This window comes from Xenopus tropicalis, chromosome 1 (genome assembly GCF_000004195.4).
Source record: "Xenopus tropicalis strain Nigerian chromosome 1, UCB_Xtro_10.0, whole genome shotgun sequence".
NCBI classification, from domain to species: Eukaryota; Metazoa; Chordata; class Amphibia; order Anura; family Pipidae; genus Xenopus; species Xenopus tropicalis.
In genome coordinates, this window is record NC_030677.2 from 112,942,694 (window position 1) to 112,960,488 (window position 17,795).

The window sequence follows — 17,795 nt, forward strand, 5'->3', positions numbered from 1 at the left end:
AATAATATGCAAATGGAAAGCTCAGCAGTGTCTTTCAGATTTAAATTATCAAGAATACTTAAGAAAGCAATTAAAGGAACAGTAACACCAACAAATGAAAGTGTATAAAAGTAACTAAAATATAATGTGCTGCTGCCCTGCACTGGTAAAAGTTGTGTGTTTACTTCAGAAAGTCTACTATAATTTATATAAATAAGCTGCTATGTAGCCATGGAGGCAGCCATTCAAAGGAGAAAAGGCACAGGCACATAGCAGATAACAGATAAAATACTATTGTATTCTACAGAACTTATCTGTTATCTGCTATGTAACCTGTGCCTTTTCTCCTTTTAGTAGTGTTACTGTATCAAACACACTGGTTTTACCAGTGCAGGGCAACAGTGCATTATATTTTTATTACTTTAAAGCTCTTTCATTTTTTAGTGTTACTGTTCCTTTAAGTTCACCGTGAAACTCCTCCAATTTTTGTGGTATAAATTCTAACTTGAAGAAATCAAAACAGAAATATCAAGAAAACATTACTTTGCAAATATGCTTCAGATCGTCAACAACCAGACCAAAAAGGAGATTACTAATAAGACAACAAAGCGTATAACCTATTAGGTGTAATGACGACATATGAATTTCACGGATCCACCATGCTTCGGGCACTTAATCCTGCAAACACCCATGGGAAAGTAACAGGCACAGGAATACTTTCATAGAAGACTATAACTCATGGTGCCAACACTCTCACACACAGATCATCACGATACTGTTCAGTTTCTAAAAATACAAGAATGGGCGGTACATTGGGAAATGGGAGGGGCCACTTCATAAGACGTGTCTGTAAAATACCGGAAAAGGAAATGTAACTTCGGTAAGATAAGCAAAGACTCCATATTTGTAAAGGGCAGTGCGGCATATGGAGGAGATATAATAGTTTAATAAAATAACAACAGTAACTGCCCGTGGGACAGAAGGTTTTACAGGTTAATGTGGATGGTAAACGCGACCTGATATTTGCTAAGCTTGCGCGTAGCACTTTCCCGTCCGTGCTTTAGTACACTCTTCCCGTACAAACATTGAAGTCCGAAGTTGTCGCTGAGGTGACGTCATAAGAGCACGCCAGCCTCTACTTCTGCCTGGCTCCCCATTCTCGCTGTTTTGGGAGAGAGAAATGGCGAATGCTGGTGGCGGAGCTTCGGCTCCTCTGGCAACTTTGTGGGGTGAAGTAAATAAAGCCGGTCAGAACGGGGATTTTACCAGGGCACTGAAATCACTAAACAAAAGTAAGTGCAGCATGGCTTTGGCTGCGGGTTTCTTGCTATATTGCCTTAGAATATAGAGCTCTTGTGGTAGCATAGGGTTACTCATTTGCTTTACAATTAAGCAGAATGCAGTAGGACGCAGGATAATTTTATTTAATGTATTTTACATATAACTTGCTCCTATTATATGCTGTACAACAGGATTCTTAAACTGTCTCTTAATGGGAACAAAATTCTGTGATTCCACCTGAGGGACCCAAGATTTGGTTAAGAATGAATTGTTAAATCTCATTTCAATTACTATTGTCTACTACAGGAGGACACTTTATTAAAGGGGATCATGGGGATTGCATTTTGGGTCCCATAGTTTATGATTCACATTCCTGGAGCCCTACACTGTAGTGAGAGACTCCTGACCAAATCTGTCAATCTTTTGAATAACTGGTTGGGAAAACTGTAAATATTGTTAATCATTTATACAGGGTTGTGCAAAGGTTTGTGAATCCTTTCAAATTTTCTGCATAAATCTAACCTAAATGTGAGCGTTTTTTCACACGAGTCCTAAATAACATGATGACTAAAAACATAATACTGTACAGGTATAGGACCTGTTATCCAGAATGCTTGGGACCTGGGGCTTTCTGGATAAGGGATCTTTCCGTAATTTGGATCTGCATACCTTAAGTCTGTTAAAATTCATTTAAATATAATAGGATTGTTTTGCCTCCCATAAGGATTAATTATATCTTAGTTGGGATCAAGTAAAAGGTTATGTTTTATTACAGAAAAAAAGGAAAAAAATCTTTAGAATTATTTGCTTATAATGGAGTCTATGGGAGATGGCCTTTCCGTAATTCAGAACTTTCTGGATAATGGGTTCCCAGATAAGGGATCCTATTCCTGTATTTAGAAAATGATGCAAATTTACATGTTTGAGCGTGGCAAACTATGTGAACCTTTGCTTTCAGTAACAGCTGCAGTAACTGCTTTTAAATGTTTCCTGCAATCTACACATAGGGGCTGATTTACTTACCCACGAACGGGTCGAATGGAGTCCGATTGCGTTTTTTTCGTAATGATCGGTACTTTGCGATTTTTTCGTATGTTTTGCGATTTTTTCGGATTCTGTACGAATTTTTCGGATCCATTACGATTTTTGCGTAAAAACGCGAGTTTTCCTATCCATTACGAAAGTTGCGCAAAAAGTTGCGCATTTTGCGTAGCGTTAAAACTTACGCGAAAAGTTGCGCATTTTTCGTAGCGTTAAGTTTTAACGCTATGAAAAATGCGCAACTTTTCGCGTAAGTTTTAACGCTACGCAAAATGCGCAACTTTTTACGCAACTTTCGTAATGGATACGAAAAACTCGCGTTTTTACGCAAAAATCGTATTGGATCCGAAAAATTTGTACAGAATCCGAAAAACATACGAAAAAGTCGCAAAATATTCGTTTTCAAGTCGGAACTTTTCCAATTCGGGTCGGATTCGTGGGTTAGTAAATCAGCCCCATAGTATTGAAGGACTTTTAGCCAATTTATTATTCCTTCCTCTCCTTTAACCATTATTTTGTGGATTGACTTGATATTTTTAGGGTCGATGTCTTGCTGCATTACACACTTTCTCTTGAGCTTCATTTTATGAACAGATACTCTGACATATTCATGCACAATATGTTGGTACAATTAAAAATGAATATTTCTGTCCTGGTCCAGAGGCAGCAAAAGCATTCCCAAACAATGATACTGCCACCACCACATTTCACAGATGAGATATGGTTCTTATGATGGAATGCAGTGTATAAAACAAGTTTCATGCAAGGCAAAAAGTTTTAGTTTGGGCTTTTCTGTCCATAGAATATTCTTCCAATAGCATTCAGACTTATCCATGTGGCCTTTAGCAAGCAGAAGACAGGTGGATAGTAGTGGCTTTCTCCTTGCAAACCTGTGCACCATGGTTGTCATGTGTTCTTCTGATGGTGGATTCTTTAACACAGACATTTGCCAACGCAAAAGAAGCCTTTAGTTCCTTAGACTGGATATCCAGTCTATAATTCATCCAAATCAATTACAATAATTTTTTAGGGAAAAGAACAGAAATCAACAACAAAATAATAAAAACAAAGTGCCAGAGGGAACCACAAAGGAAAATGTAATTTACATTAAACTAAAAAGTATGTTTTTCCCCCAAGCCTTCCTAGGGTGTGAACAGTGATGTCCTGGAAACCCACCTGCTCCTGACCATCTCCTGCGGTGGTTAGCTTGGGTTTGTTTTTAGAATCTTTACAATATCAGACACCTTGCTCTTGTTGTGATTTTTTTTGGTTGGCCACTCCTTGGGAGGGTAACATGGGTGTTGAATTGCTTCCATTTGTGCAGCCTGACAGTGGAGACCTTTAGAAATCTCCTTTGTGTAAACCATGACACTTCCATAAACCTGTGCTGTTAAAGATGGATAGTGAAGAGCCAGATTTTAGGCAGGGCTTTCCACATTCACAACATATCACCCATTGATTGAAACACGACTTTAATTTCCCCTCTGAATGAACTGAAAATCCTAGAGGTTTCCATACTATTGCCATACACAAATATGTAACTTTATTTAATTTCCCTCAATAAATAGATGAACAAGCGTATTTGAGTTGTTTATTTAATAAATTATTTCATGTTTTAGGTCTTAGTTATGCAGAAATACTGAAGATTCAAGTTCACAAACTTTTAAGCATTATTGCATCTGCTAAACAATTTTAAGTGGTCTTATTTTTTGTGGTGTCCCAGGTGTTCATTTTCTGCAATTTGTTGGTGCAGCTCTGTATAACATCATATTTATAATACGTAGATGTTTGTGGGTCAGGTAAAATAAGAATTTCTTGGAGTATGGCCGAGGCCCTTTTGCAAGTCACATTTGTTTTTTATATTCTTTTAACCACAAGCACATTAAGTATCCTACTTATTTAGTACCTTTGTAAATAAATATGCATATTAGTTGGAACAGAAGCCCTTTTAATTTATGTGTACAATTAGTATCCTAAATTTTAATGTTGTGTTAGGAGAACACTATGGCTGAAGTATGTGTATGCTTACATGCATTATTAAGGCCCTTCATTATTATTATTATTGGTGTACTAAATCCATTGAACATTTAAAGTTATTAATTCACTGACCTACACCATACACATTTTGCTGGCAGTAGAAAGTTTTTCCATTTGGATACAATTCATGGAGATTTTGCTAGTTCTGAAAGCTAAGGTCTATAGTGTCTTCTTTTGTTAAAGTGATGCCTGAAGAAACGTCAGCTGAACACTATTGGGCACTAGTGATCAATTCTTTATTGACACATATTTTGACTGTTTTTTTAGTTATTTTAAAGAAAGCTAACTTTCTGGCTTTTAGTATTGCAGGTGGCAAAGGATGATGTCACGGCTCTTCATTGCAAGGTAGTTTGTCTTATCCAGAATGGAAACTTTAAAGAAGCCCTCAATGTAATCCACAGCAACATTAAAGTTCTAACAAGGTACATTATTACAGTAATTTAATTTTTTTATTTTATTTTTCTTGCTTAAAGGGCTTGGTAGAGCTGAATTACCTCAACACCAAGTGACTAACAATTAGATAACATATTAATTTCTGATCAGCTTTTAGGCATGAATAAAATAACCTGTGCTAAGGCTAGAGCTGGCTATTACTTTAAATGCACTTCTTTCTGCCATAGCTTTATGTACCTGTCCTCATCAGTATTTAAATTACCCTAATAAAATATCAGTCAGGTAAAGGGTTGTTTTGGTGCCAATAATTGTAACCTTTGCAGTCTCCGACTAGGACCAATTAGACAAAACTGGGCTGGGGGAAAATCCACTGACACTGAGGAAGCTCCACCCCTTAACCAACCAAGAATACTCCGCTGTAGTGAGGAGACACCACTGGATAAACTGAGTGTCTGTAGTGTGAGATTTTCTTCTTTTTTTTCTCCCCTTGCAGTGATGTCATTGCATTTGAAAAAGCATACTGTGAGTACAGGTTAAACCGAATTGAAACCGCATTAAAAACCATAGAAGGGGCTTCACAAAAGTCAGAGAAATTAAAAGAGCTTCATGGACAAGTAGTAAGTGCTTATACTATACCTTTGTTTCCTATATGTAGTGTGTATTTATGATAGAATTATTCATTGCTTGGATTCTAACATTTTTATTTTTTTTTTAAGTTATATAGATTGGAAAGGTACAGTGATTGCTTATCTGTGTACCGAGATATAATTCGAAATTCTCAGGATGATTATGATGAAGAGAGAAAGACAAACTTGTCTGCTGTGTTAGCAGCAATGAGTATCTGGGAAAAAAAGACACCGGTAATTTAGAAATGTTATTTTATTTTTTTTAATGTTTTTATTTTTTAATTTTATTCTAACAAAGTGTGGGAAGCAGTACCAGGAAGAATAGCTATTGGAAAAGGAGAAAGGGAAGAAGTTTTAAGATGTTAAGTCAATTGCTTTTATCGCTATTGTTAATAAATGCTGTCATATGTATATATAGTTCATATCGGTAAATTAACAGCACTGCTTGCCCCCTCACAATCCTTTAGGAATGTTGGCTGCCATACCTATCATACTGGAGCCACTGCTTTCGCTGAGAAATAAGTTAAGTTCAGAACACTATGTATATGTGCTGCTATCTGGTACTTGTGTTTAAACATATTTAAATAAAGAATTCATCCTCTTTGTTTATTGTCATATAGCACTGACACTAATTAACAGAAAGTGACTTTCATGCCAGGGTGAAAACCGATTTCTACAAAGTGCTTTACATTCATTACAATTGAAAAAAACACAAATGAACTTATTTAAGGAGTATACACTCCTTTTAATATGGCGCACTAAAATCATCACTGGTGCAGCAAATTTACTTCTGGTGAGTCAATATCATGGCATAATCTACATGAGGACAAACTCTGAGAAAAGGTGATTTAAAAGCACAAGCAATGTGATGGATACAAAATTTCCTAGTTATTGAATATCCCTTGGAATACAATTAAATCAGTCATTAATGAATGGAAAGAGCATGGCACAGATGTAAATCTGCAAAGTATTAATGATTTTAAGTTTGATAGTTTTGATGGACTTTGTAAATCTATAACAATCCTTTTTACATGATGTGATTTTATTCCATGTCCTAAACCTGCAGCTGGGTAGGGATTAGTGACTTCAAAAAAAAAAGAACAGCAGTACCTTGTGTCTCCAATTCACTCAGTTCTCTCATCTTTAATTTATCTTTACAGGAGGACTTTGGCATTCAGGAGTCCACATATGAACTGTGCTATAATTCTGCCTGCACATTGATAGGCCAGGGCCACCTGCGCAAAGGAATGACAAAACTGCGAGAAGCTGAAGGTATGACTTTTTAAAAATGTTTCATTTTGTTCCTTGTAATTTTGCAACCAGATTGCCCATGTATTTGTAATGAAGAGACAAATCTTATCTTCATGAATGGTGAATTAGAACCCTTTTCTGAAATGCTATGTGTCACATAGACTCATATTTACCTTTATGGACTTATATGGAATATGGGTATGACTTGATGTCCTCTCACTAGTTGCATTCATTTTTTTTTTTTTTAAATATATTCTTTGATTTTTCATATTATTCACAGAGGAAAGTAAAATAATTATTGAAAACACTGTCAATTGGGTATGGGTGACTTCATGATATCCACGTAATAAAAAATTTAGTTCCATTTAAGATAACCAGTTTGCTTTGATAACTGCTGCAGTAGATCTGGAACAGTTTGTGATGTACATCCCATTATATAATTGTTAGAGTTAAAAGGACATTTTTAACTCTAATCCACAATTTGGAAATAACAAGATCATGTTCCAGCGAGTCCATGCCTTGAAACTGTTGTTTCAGTTGTATTTTGTACCAATCATAAGGATGTGTATAGTAGCGAACTACTTAATTACCAAGTTCTTAATCCAGGTTATAGCATGCAGATTGTATCTGATTCTAAAAATGCTAAACATAAAGACCACATCTTAATGAACTGAGTAACGGGTTTTAACAAAATTTTCCTGCCAATATCCAATTACAACTGGAATGTTTGACCTAACAAAGGTGCAGCTGTATGTAAACCAAACCCACCCCCAAAAAAATAAATCCTTGGGCTTTTTCTTTTTCCAATTAATCTTAAAAGGAGAAGGCAAGTTGTCTTTCAGACCATATCCCTAAACATCAAGTTTGTTTCAGGTCCCTCCCTATTCCAGTGGTGCTCCACTTTTTCAGAGCATTACGGATAATCTGACTGTGTCCTTATAACAGTGGAGACTTGAGTATGTGTTTTTCATAACTGGCAACTGGTATGGCAGGATATGAAAGCATTTGCTTCATTCCATGCCTTCAGACAATACTATGCTTGTGGACCTGTAAGTGCCATGATGTGGGGGTCACTGCTGCATGAAATGTCCCTTATGCTTAGATGGAATTATGCCATTTGCCCTCCATGTGTGCATTTAACAATAACACATAGGGGCACATTTACTAATCCACAAATCCGAATCCCGAATGGGAAAAAATCGGATTGGAAATGAACATTTTGCAATTTTTTTCGTCGCTGTCGCAAATTTTTTGCGAATTGTCGCAACTTTTTCGTATTGAGCGCTAGTAAACGGCGGGCAAACCTTTCTGCATGATTTTGGAAGCCTCCCATAGGACTCAATGGCACTCTGCAGCTCCAACCTGGCCCAAGGAAAGTCATGATACTGAAGCTTGAATGAATCCAAAACTTTCGTACTCAACGAAAAGTTTGCGATGGCGACGAAAAAAAAATTGCAAAAATACCGATCATTACGGAAAAACCGCATTCGGACGCTTTCCGGGCGTTCGTGGATTAGTAAATGTGCCCCATAGTGTCATTCTCCCGTGTGAGTCAAAGCCCTTTACAGCAAGCAAGGCAACCATTTTAGGTGCACTGAGTATGCTGGGCAATTCACCTTAACTTTTAGTATGTTCTAATATGTCCTTTATAATATCTTTCCAGCTTTCAAATGGAGCCCAGTGACCTCCAGTCAAAAAAACTATTGTTCCACGAGGCTTCAATTTCATTTTATTTACTTATTTTTCTATTCAGCACCACTCCTAGTCTTCTTCCAGTCTCTCATTCATACCACTGCCTGGTTGCTTGGGTTTATTTGGAATTTCAGCAGAAATCTGGTTGCTAGGGTCCAAATTTGAGAGCTGCTAAACAAAATGCTAAATAACTGAACCCCCCCCCCCCAAAAAAAAATAAAGCCATTGCAAAATGTCTCTGAATATTCCTTTCTACATCATAACTAAAGTTAATTTAAAGGTGAGCTACTCCTTTAAGTGATTTGTCCAGGGTCACAAGGAGTTGCCACTGGGACTCTATCATGAGATTCAATATCATTCTCTCTAACTAAAACAGAAAGGCTAAATATTTGTTTTTTGATTTTTATAAGGTTAGCTATTAAATTTGCCCACCCTAGTGCAGCATTTATTTTATTTCAGCAGCTATGCATCTAACGTTATTTTTTATTTCCTGTAGAACTTTGTAGACAGTCCATTTCAGAAGATGCTGTAAGTATATCTAAGCTCTCTGTTGTCACGTTTAGACTAATATTATGTTTCCCATTTTCTTTTTCTGTTGGTTGTACAGTTTGCATGCTATAATGCTATATATGTTTACTTGTTTACTATGTTTACTTGTGACATTAGTATTTCTCTATTTAGATGTTATATTTATTCATATTTAATATAGTAATATTGTGAACCAAATTTCTTCCGCTACTGAATAGGTTTTGTAAGATCTTGGGAATGGTAATTCCTCAAATCTGAAAATTCCTTGTTAAGAAATTGATTGATTGTACAATTGATGAATGTTGTTATACTCCATTTTTAAGTAGCAGGTGGACTGCTATACTAAAAATGGGTTTCAGTGCATTTTATGGTGTGAACTTTTTTTTCTTTTGGAGCCTATGATTAAGTGCTGGGTAAGCATAAAATGTGTTCAGCTATTTGTATGGGGTTTAAGTAATTTTAAAGGGGAAGGAAAGGCTAAGTCACTTGGGGGTGCTTAAATGTTAAGCACCCCCAAGTGACTTGAATCGCTTACCTCGTACCCCGGGCTGGTGCCCCTATTAGGAGAAAACCGGCACCAGCCCGGGGCACCTGGGGCGATGCGCTTCCTCCTTCCTGCTCCGTTCAGCCTTGACTGTGAGTCAGGCGCATGCGCAGTAGAGTGAAAAAGCCGCCTTCTCTGTTAAAGTTCGGCTTTTCACTCTACTGCGCATGCGCCTGCGGCGAAGGAGGAAGCGCTGCAGCTACCCCGGACTGGTGCTGTTCTCTCCGTACAGGGGCACCAGCCCGGGGTACAAGGTAAGCGATTCAAGTCACTTGGGGGTGCCTAACATTTTGGCACCCCCAAGTGACTTGGCTTTTCCTTCTCCTTTAATGGATTGTAATTAGGGATGCACTGAATCCAGGATTCGGTTCGGCATTCGGCCTTTTTTTGCAGGGTTCGGTTTTGGCCGAACTGAATCCAAAGTATCATATACTAATTAGCATTTGGAAGGGTTAAATTTTAGCGAATTTGGATTCGGTTCGGTATTCGGCTAAACCAAAAAAACTGGGTTCAGTGCATCTCTAATTGTAATAAACTACAATTTGTTAATGCTATCTGTGTACGAATATACATGCAAATGGTCAAGTTTCCTCTCTTGGTCACTAGAGGGCATTCCTGCACAGTTCTATAACATTATAATATTTATTATATACTTCATGATCTCCCAGGTTATTGGCCTTGTTTACTATTCCAATTTATGGCATGTCCTATGTTTGTAGGATTTAACTGAAGAAGATATAGAGGCAGAACTGGCAATAATTCATGGTCAGATGGCGTATATTATGCAGCTCCAAGGCAAAACAGATGATGCTCTACAACTCTACAATCAAATCATTAAGTTAAAGTAAGGCTTTTTGAGAAGTCAGATTTTGTTTTCTGATATGTTTTCATATCTTCTACATTAATTCCATTTGTTTCTTCTAGGCCCACTGATGTTGGTTTGATGGCTGTTGTGGCCAACAATATCATCACTGTTAACAAGGTATATAAAGCTGAACTGATTTGATTATTTGAACATTTGTGCTGGACTAGGCTTTGTCATAAATTATGATGTGAAGTAGGTAATTCCAAGTATGGGAAAAGTATGGCTTTCCTGTCTGGCTTTTGGCATTGTGGGAGCTGTATGTTTGCTTATTGTAACTATCTACACCTTCTGGATCCCATTACTTTTAAATCTGCACTGCAGAATAGGGTTTATATGTATCGTTAAGAGGTGAAGAAAAGATATGGGTAGCACAGGGCCCCTGTATTCCTCTGTGACACCCACTACATCAACACAAAATTAACCTGTCAGTTCTTCACTGCAAGTAATAGTAGATTCCCTTTTGATGTTGGTAAAATAATTAATCAAACAAAAATGCCAATATTGAGTTTCTTCTTTTCATATTATCCCATAATAAGTCCAGTAGCCAAACCTTTATCAGTTAGATCTGGTCAATAACTGATTAGCTTCTGGCTGTCACATAAATATAAAGGCAATGTGATTTGACAGGCAATTCACTATCCTGCATTCTTTTACATGTAACATTGACCTTTTAGGGGTTTACTGAATTTCAAACTAATCATTCCAGTGCAGGAAAAAAAAAGTGTGTTAAATATGTATGGTATTGTATGTATTTTTTCATAAAGGGGTAACTTAAGTTACCAAGCTATAGTAAATAAGCTCCTCAGTGTTAGATAACAAAAACCAAAGAACCATTTTAACTTTACTGCATTTTTAGGTTTTGTTCTTTATGCAATGTAGTGGCACATAATATTCTTATTGAATTTTGATTTTTATTTCAGGACCAAAACGTCTTTGACTCAAAGAAAAAGGTGAAACTTACAAATGCAGAAGGAGTGGAGCACAAACTGTGTAAGAAACAACTTCAGGCTATTGAATTTAACAAGGCTCTGCTTTCAATGTATACAAACCAGGTATGGAAAATAGTCAACTAAAAAACACTTTCAAATGGGCATGATACTTATAATTGAGTAACTTGTGGCATAAAATGTGCTTAAGATTCTGTATAGGCGAAAGCATACTGCTCTCTGGTACAGGTATAGGACCTGTTATCCAGAATGCTCAGGACCAAGGGCATTCCGGATAAGGGGTCTTTCCGTAATTTGGAACTCCATACCTTAATTCTAATAAAAAATCAATAAAACATTAATTAAACCCAACAGGATTGTTTTGCATTCAATAGGGATTATTTATATCTTAGTTGGGATCAATTACAAGGTACTGTTTTATTACTACAGAGAAAAAGGAAATCGGTTTTAAAATTCTGAATTATTTGATTAAAATGGAGTCTATGGACAGGCTTTGCATAATTCAGAGCTTTCTTGATAACTGGTTTCAGGATAAGGGATCCTATACCTGTACTGAACTGAAGCAGCTGCTAATGTTGAAAAATACCTATAAATAGCAGTACTGTTCCCTTACCGACTTACAGTATCACCTTTTGTGAAATTAAATAAAATAATAGAGCATAGAGCATGATATTTTTCTTTGAAAAACTTTGTTTATGAATAAAAATGGTTTACAAGCCCCCAACCAATTCCATATTTATGACCAATTCAGATGCATAAATAATTCTCTTAAACAAAGACGTAAACTTCTCTCATGCCCCTGTTTCAGTTTCCCAGAGATCCCTATGATTTTATTTGGCAGGAAATAGATACTAGTATTTTGTATGCAGCAGACATTCTTATTTGAAGCTGATTTTTTGCAGTTTTATGTTTTTGTAAATGATTTTTCTAAAAAAAAAACAACAAAAAAAAGCATTTTTGTTCTTTCTCCAGGCCGACCAGTGTCGAAAAATATCTGCAAGTCTTCAGTCACAGGATCCAGAGCATCTGCTGCCTGTGCTTATCCAAGCTGCTCAGCTCTGCCGGGAGAAGCAACATGCCAAAGCTGTAGAGATGCTTCAGGTATAATTGCTTACTTTACCACAGACTTCATTTCCTCTTTCAAAAACCCTAATTTAGTGGTTCCTGCATTATAAAGAGTACATAATCTAGAATAAATGTTAGTTTATGAAGTTATTTGGTAATTTTCTCTAGCATGTATAATTGTAAACTGGTGCATTTTTGCTATTTAAATGTATTGCACCATTTTAGGGTTTAATACATTTTTTTAATTTTTTTCTTTTTAGGAATTTGCAGACCAGCATCCTGATAACGCAGCTCAAATCAAGTTAACTATGGCACAGCTTAAACTTGCACAAGGTAGGTGCATGGTATTTGAAAATAACATAAGATTTAAAAGTTGAAACAGCCACCTAGAAAAATCCTTGTGTTGGGGTTGGAACACATTCAACACTTTTAGCCAAGGTGTATAAGTCCTTCATCAAGCCTTGATAAAGGGCTAATTGCTCATATTTCAATTGAAGTGCTTCAGTTTTGTGAACTTTAAAAGCAAAATAAGGCACAAGCTAAACAGCACCAGTTTAAATGTAATGGACATTTTGTTTATTGGTTTACAAGCATAATTTGATATATTTCTCATGGCAACTTGCTTTTCAGGAAACGTGACAAAAGCTTGTATGATCCTCAAAAGCATTAAGGAGCTTGAACAGACACCTGGCATGGTAAGCTTTTTGTTTGTTTTTAGATAATCTGTTTCTGCGGTAAGGACTAAGGCACATAAATCACTTCTCATTTCGAGTGAAATAAAGATGTCAAACTCACTTGACCACATTCAATATAAATTTAGAAATGCTGTGTCTATGGCAGTTCTTATTTTATGTTCATTGTTCTAACACAATTGTGCATAAAGAGCTGTTGCTCTACCTGTCAGGGTAACTGGCCACATTTTAAACATGGTATTTGAAAACTAAGGATTTGTTTGCAATCACTGCATATAATAATGTAATGCATTTACCCTTAACTTATCTAGGTGTCTGCACTTGTAACTATGCATAGCTATGATGAAGACATTGACAGTGCTATTGAAGTATTTTCTAATGCAATCAGCTGGTATCAAGAAAACCAAGTAAGTCATGAATTGCTGTGCATAATTTTATTTTTATCATTCAAAGGTATTGGATCCCACCTAATGAAGCACATGAGTCATTTTAGAGGTGCAAGCACTGGGCTGGAACACTAATATCAGTATTAGTAAAGCCTTTTACAGTAATCACCCAAAGACTGCATTCACTAAAATTGTCCATTATTGGTATTTTTTTTATATACCCATTTTATTGTACTACTACAGCTAAAGCTCTCTAGTGGCAGACTTTGGGGCACATTTACTAACCCACGAACGGGTCGAAATGAGTCCGATTGCGTTTTTTTCGTAATGATCGGTATTTTGCGATTTTTTCGTATTTTTTGCGATTTTTTTCGGCGTCTTTACGAATTTTTCGTTACCAATACGATTTTTGCGTAAAAACGCGAGTTTTTCGTAGCCATTACGAAAGTTGCGTAAAATCTGGCGATTTTTCGTAGCATTAAAACTTGCGCAAAAAGTTGCGCTTTTTTCGTAGCGTTAAAACTTACGCGAAACTTCGCACCTTTTAAGTTTTAACGCTACGAAAAAGGCGCAAATTTTCGCGTAAATTTTAACGCTACGAAAAAATCGGGCGATTTTACGCAACTTTCGTAATGGCTACGAAAAACTCGCGTTTTTACGCAAAAATCGTATTGGTAACGAAAAATTCGTAAAAACGCCGAAAAAATCGCAAAAAATACGAAAAAGTCTCAAAATGTTCATTTTCAAGTCGGAACTTTTCCAATTCGGGTCGGATTCGTGGGTTAGTAAATCAGCCCCTTTGTGTTAGGTGATTACATTTTGGATTAACATTTTTAAATACGTAAATGTTCATTCAAATTCATGTAGGGCACACCGTTTCAACTATGTACTGGAATTCTTTGCACATATGTTTACTGCTGTTTAAGTATGTTGGATTTATATAAAGAATAATATTAATCATTACGTTTTTTTTTTTGTTTGTTTTTTTACCCTGCTTCCAGCACCTTCACTGCAAAAATGTATTGGGTTTTAATTTCTTTAGAAAAATGCTATCCTCCCATGTATTGTTGTTTGGGGGAGAAGCATTTGTATTTTTTTTTTTTTAACAATTTAACTAAATTTAATGTCTTTGACAGCCAATTTCCCCACTGCACTTGTCTTTAGTAAGAGAGGCAGCTAACTTCAAACTAAAACATGGGCGGAAAAAAGATGCAATCAGTGATCTGGAACAGTTATGGAAGTAAGTGTGAGGGTCAATTTTGGTTTGCCTCTATGATAAGCAATAAATGTTTTTCATTTTGTTTCATTATAACTTTCCTTTGCAGACAAAACCCCAAAGACATACATACCTTGGCCCAACTTATCTCCGCTTACTCACTGGTGGATGCAGAAAAAGCAAAAATGTATCCTTCTTGGTTATTACTCATGTAACTACATTTTCTCCTGAACTTATGCATTTTACAATCATAGTGACAACTTTCATATAACTTGGTTTTCTTTCTCCTTTTTATATATAATGCAAATTAGAAGAATAAGAAGAATATTTTTAACAATCTTGTGTGCTGTATAGTGTAGTATAAAGTCTTGTTTTCCTTAGTGTGGGTCATTCAGACTTAGCAAGCATTTGCCATCTTCTGACACCATGAAGCTGAAAGTAGATGTTGATGCCCTAGAAAATTCTACCGGAGCTACCTTTATTAGGAAAAAAGCTGCAAAAGTTGCTGGAGAACAAGCAAAGGAGCAAGGGTTTGTACTCACTACTGTAAACATTATATTTTAATGCCTGACTGTTCAACTAAAATGTCACTTAACTATATTATTATTAAGGCAAACCAACAGATGTGTATTCTTTCTAAAAATTTATTTTTGTAAAATCATTTTATAACTGAAATGTCCCCTCCTGCCACTGAGAAACACTTTTCACCCAATAGTTAATAAAATTTTTATTCAGGCAACTGCCTATTTTATAATATGCCTGAAACAACACTCATTTTGTTTAGAAATATAGGGAACACTGCCACAATATCTACAGTATGTAGCAGAAATCCCAGCTTAGCAGGTGGCTGTGAAAATAATTTCATAGAAAACAAGAACTTGATTTAAGTTAAAGAAAAAAAAAAAAAACAACTGAACAAAAGTGTTTTTCTTTTCAGCAGGACAACAAGAACATTTCTCATAGTTATGGATGCCACATAGCTCATTTAATTCTTTTTTTTTTTTTTCTATTAAAATGCAGGCAAACCGACATTAAAAAGAAGAAGAAGAAAAAAAAGAAAGGTATTTTCTGTTTCACATTAAACTAGTGGGGTTAATGCTGTGGGGTAATATGAATTGGGTACAAAATTGGGTGCACCCCCTTAATTACAATGGACTTTTAGAGTGACCTCTCCTTTCTTGTGCAGCATTTGGTCATGGCCCTTTAAAACTATTACAGGTATTGGATATATTATCCAGAATGCTTGGTACCTGGCATTTTTATCAGACTTTGTCTGCTAAAAATCATTAGAACATTGAATAAGCCCAATAGAATTGTTTTGCCACCAGTGTTGATTCATGCAGCTTAGTTAGGATCAGGTACAAGGTACTGTTTTATTACAAAGAAAAGGAAATCATTTTTTGAAAAATTAGAATTATTTGCTAATAAGAGCTCATAATTCAGAACTTATTCTGTACCTGTAACAATGTGCAGTCATTGTCTGTTTCAGGTATAACCAGGGAAGCAAATAGGTTTGACAACAAGTTTCAAAATGTATTTGACATTCAGGCTGGGTTTCTAGTAATATCTGCTAAGGAAAATGTGTGTTCATCCTAAATATCACCCTACCTAGCCTTTGCTCTGCACCCCACAGTTTTAGTACCTATGTACATAGCCTAAAAACTGTATTGACCTAGCTGTACCTTCCAAGGGGCAGAAGTGCAGAGCCAAGCATTTAGTTCATAACGGATTATCAGAATGGCTAGTCTTCATATAACCAATAAGGCCTATATTTCCTTATTAAAGGGAAGGTAAAATCACTGGGCAGTGCACCCCAAGTAATTCTAGTTGCTTACTTGCTGCCCCAGACTGGTGCTTCTCTTCCTCAAAAATGCATTATCCTGGGTCACTGTTACTAAGTGTGGCTCCACTATTTCTTGTCTTGGCAAATGACAAAAAGTGGTGTGGAGGCACTTGGCACACAGTACCCTGTGCTTACGTGACTTTCAAAGAAGTGCAACAGCCCAGGGTAGCAGATAATTTATATTCTGAATAATAGTCAATACTGAAAAACAATGGTTTATTTTGTTTGTTTTACATAGGAAAGTTGCCCAAGAATTATGATCCAAAGGTTACACCAGATCCAGAACGGTGGCTCCCAATGCGTGAGCGCTCTTATTATCGTGGAAAGAAGAAGGGGAAAAAGAAGGATCAGATAGGCAAAGGGACACAAGGAGCCACATCTGCTGCAGCAGCTGAACTGTAAGTATTCCCCTGCATGCTATTAGATAGAAATGTCACTTCTGTGGATACATTAACATGACTCAAACATATTTTCTCAGAAACTTATAATTAGTGTTCTTTTGGCCGAGCTGCTTTGCAGAACACTTGGTGCAGTTTTCAATGTTAGAATAGTAAGAGACTCTCGCGGTCTTTTCTTATTGAGAGGTCACAACAGGTTGGCCCACTATTAAAAGTATATGCTATACAGATTTGGGGCCCATTATCCATAATGCTCGGGACCTGGAGTTTTCCAGATAAGGTAGGAGATCCGAATTACGGAAAGACCCCTTAAGTCTGATAAAAAAAAATTTAAACCGTAAGTAAACCCAACAGGATTGTTTGTTTTTGGCTCCAATAAGGATTATTTATATCTTAGTTGGGGTCAAGTACAAGGTACTGTTTATTAGAGAAAAGGAAACCATTTTTAAAAATGTGAATTATTTGATTGAAATGGAGTCTATGGGAGATAATGGGTCAGATGCCTGTACTATTTACTTATTTTATTGTACATTTGCTTTGCTGTTACTAAAAAAACTTTCAGAAGTATCTCAAGTAATTAATTTACTCATTTAATACTAACTACTACTCCTTTTATCTCCTAGGGATGCTAGTAAAACGGCAAGTAGTCCTCCCACATCTCCACGACCTGGGTTGGTAGCACCAGGTGGCTCTTCCTCCTCTTCTAGCAATGTCATTCCCCCCAGGCATCAAAAACCAGTAGGAGCTGCAGGCACGAAGAAGAAACAGCAGCAAAAGAAAAAGAAAGGAGGAAAAAGTGGTTGGTGATGAAAAAAGTATGCAGAAAAAGTTCTACATTAATTTATGTCTTACCACAATTTTCTGTTTGGTACACTCAAGTTTTCAATTTTTAAAGGGTAAATTAAATTCTTATTGAAAAAAAGCTGTTTTCTTTTAGTATTTACTACAGCTCTCCTCCCAACTCATTTTATTTTTAAGGACCATGTTTGTTATGGAGGAGAAAAGATATGT

The 17,795-nt window shown here is 36.3% G+C and overlaps 1 protein-coding gene across 2 annotated transcripts; it reads left to right on the forward strand.

The window, feature by feature from the left end:
- The first annotated feature begins 906 nt into the window (after positions 1 to 906).
- srp72 (signal recognition particle 72kDa) lies at positions 907 to 17,706 on the forward strand. Of its 2 annotated transcripts, NM_001122787.1 has the most exon segments (19): positions 907 to 1,271; positions 4,640 to 4,760; positions 5,225 to 5,348; positions 5,448 to 5,591; positions 6,518 to 6,629; positions 8,797 to 8,828; positions 10,092 to 10,216; positions 10,297 to 10,354; positions 11,158 to 11,289; positions 12,157 to 12,285; positions 12,510 to 12,582; positions 12,880 to 12,944; positions 13,253 to 13,348; positions 14,464 to 14,567; positions 14,653 to 14,730; positions 14,939 to 15,073; positions 15,564 to 15,604; positions 16,625 to 16,784; positions 17,408 to 17,706. In NM_001122787.1, coding segments are annotated over 19 exon segments (2,025 nt in total). In that variant the 5' UTR covers positions 907 to 1,159; the 3' UTR covers positions 17,592 to 17,706.
- The last annotated feature ends 89 nt before the right edge of the window (positions 17,707 to 17,795 follow it).

Excerpts from the sequence above, each read along its gene's own strand:
- srp72 (XM_012961200.3), top strand. The coding sequence starts at position 1,160 with ATGGCGAATGCTGGTGGCGGAGCTTCGGCTCCTCTGGCAACTTTGTGG. Across the intron at positions 12,583-12,879 it reads ACAGCTTAAACTTGCACAAG|GAAACGTGACAAAAGCTTGT; the intron begins GTAGGTGCATGG and ends CTTGCTTTTCAG. Across the intron at positions 14,568-14,652 it reads GATCTGGAACAGTTATGGAA|ACAAAACCCCAAAGACATAC; the intron begins GTAAGTGTGAGG and ends TTTCCTTTGCAG.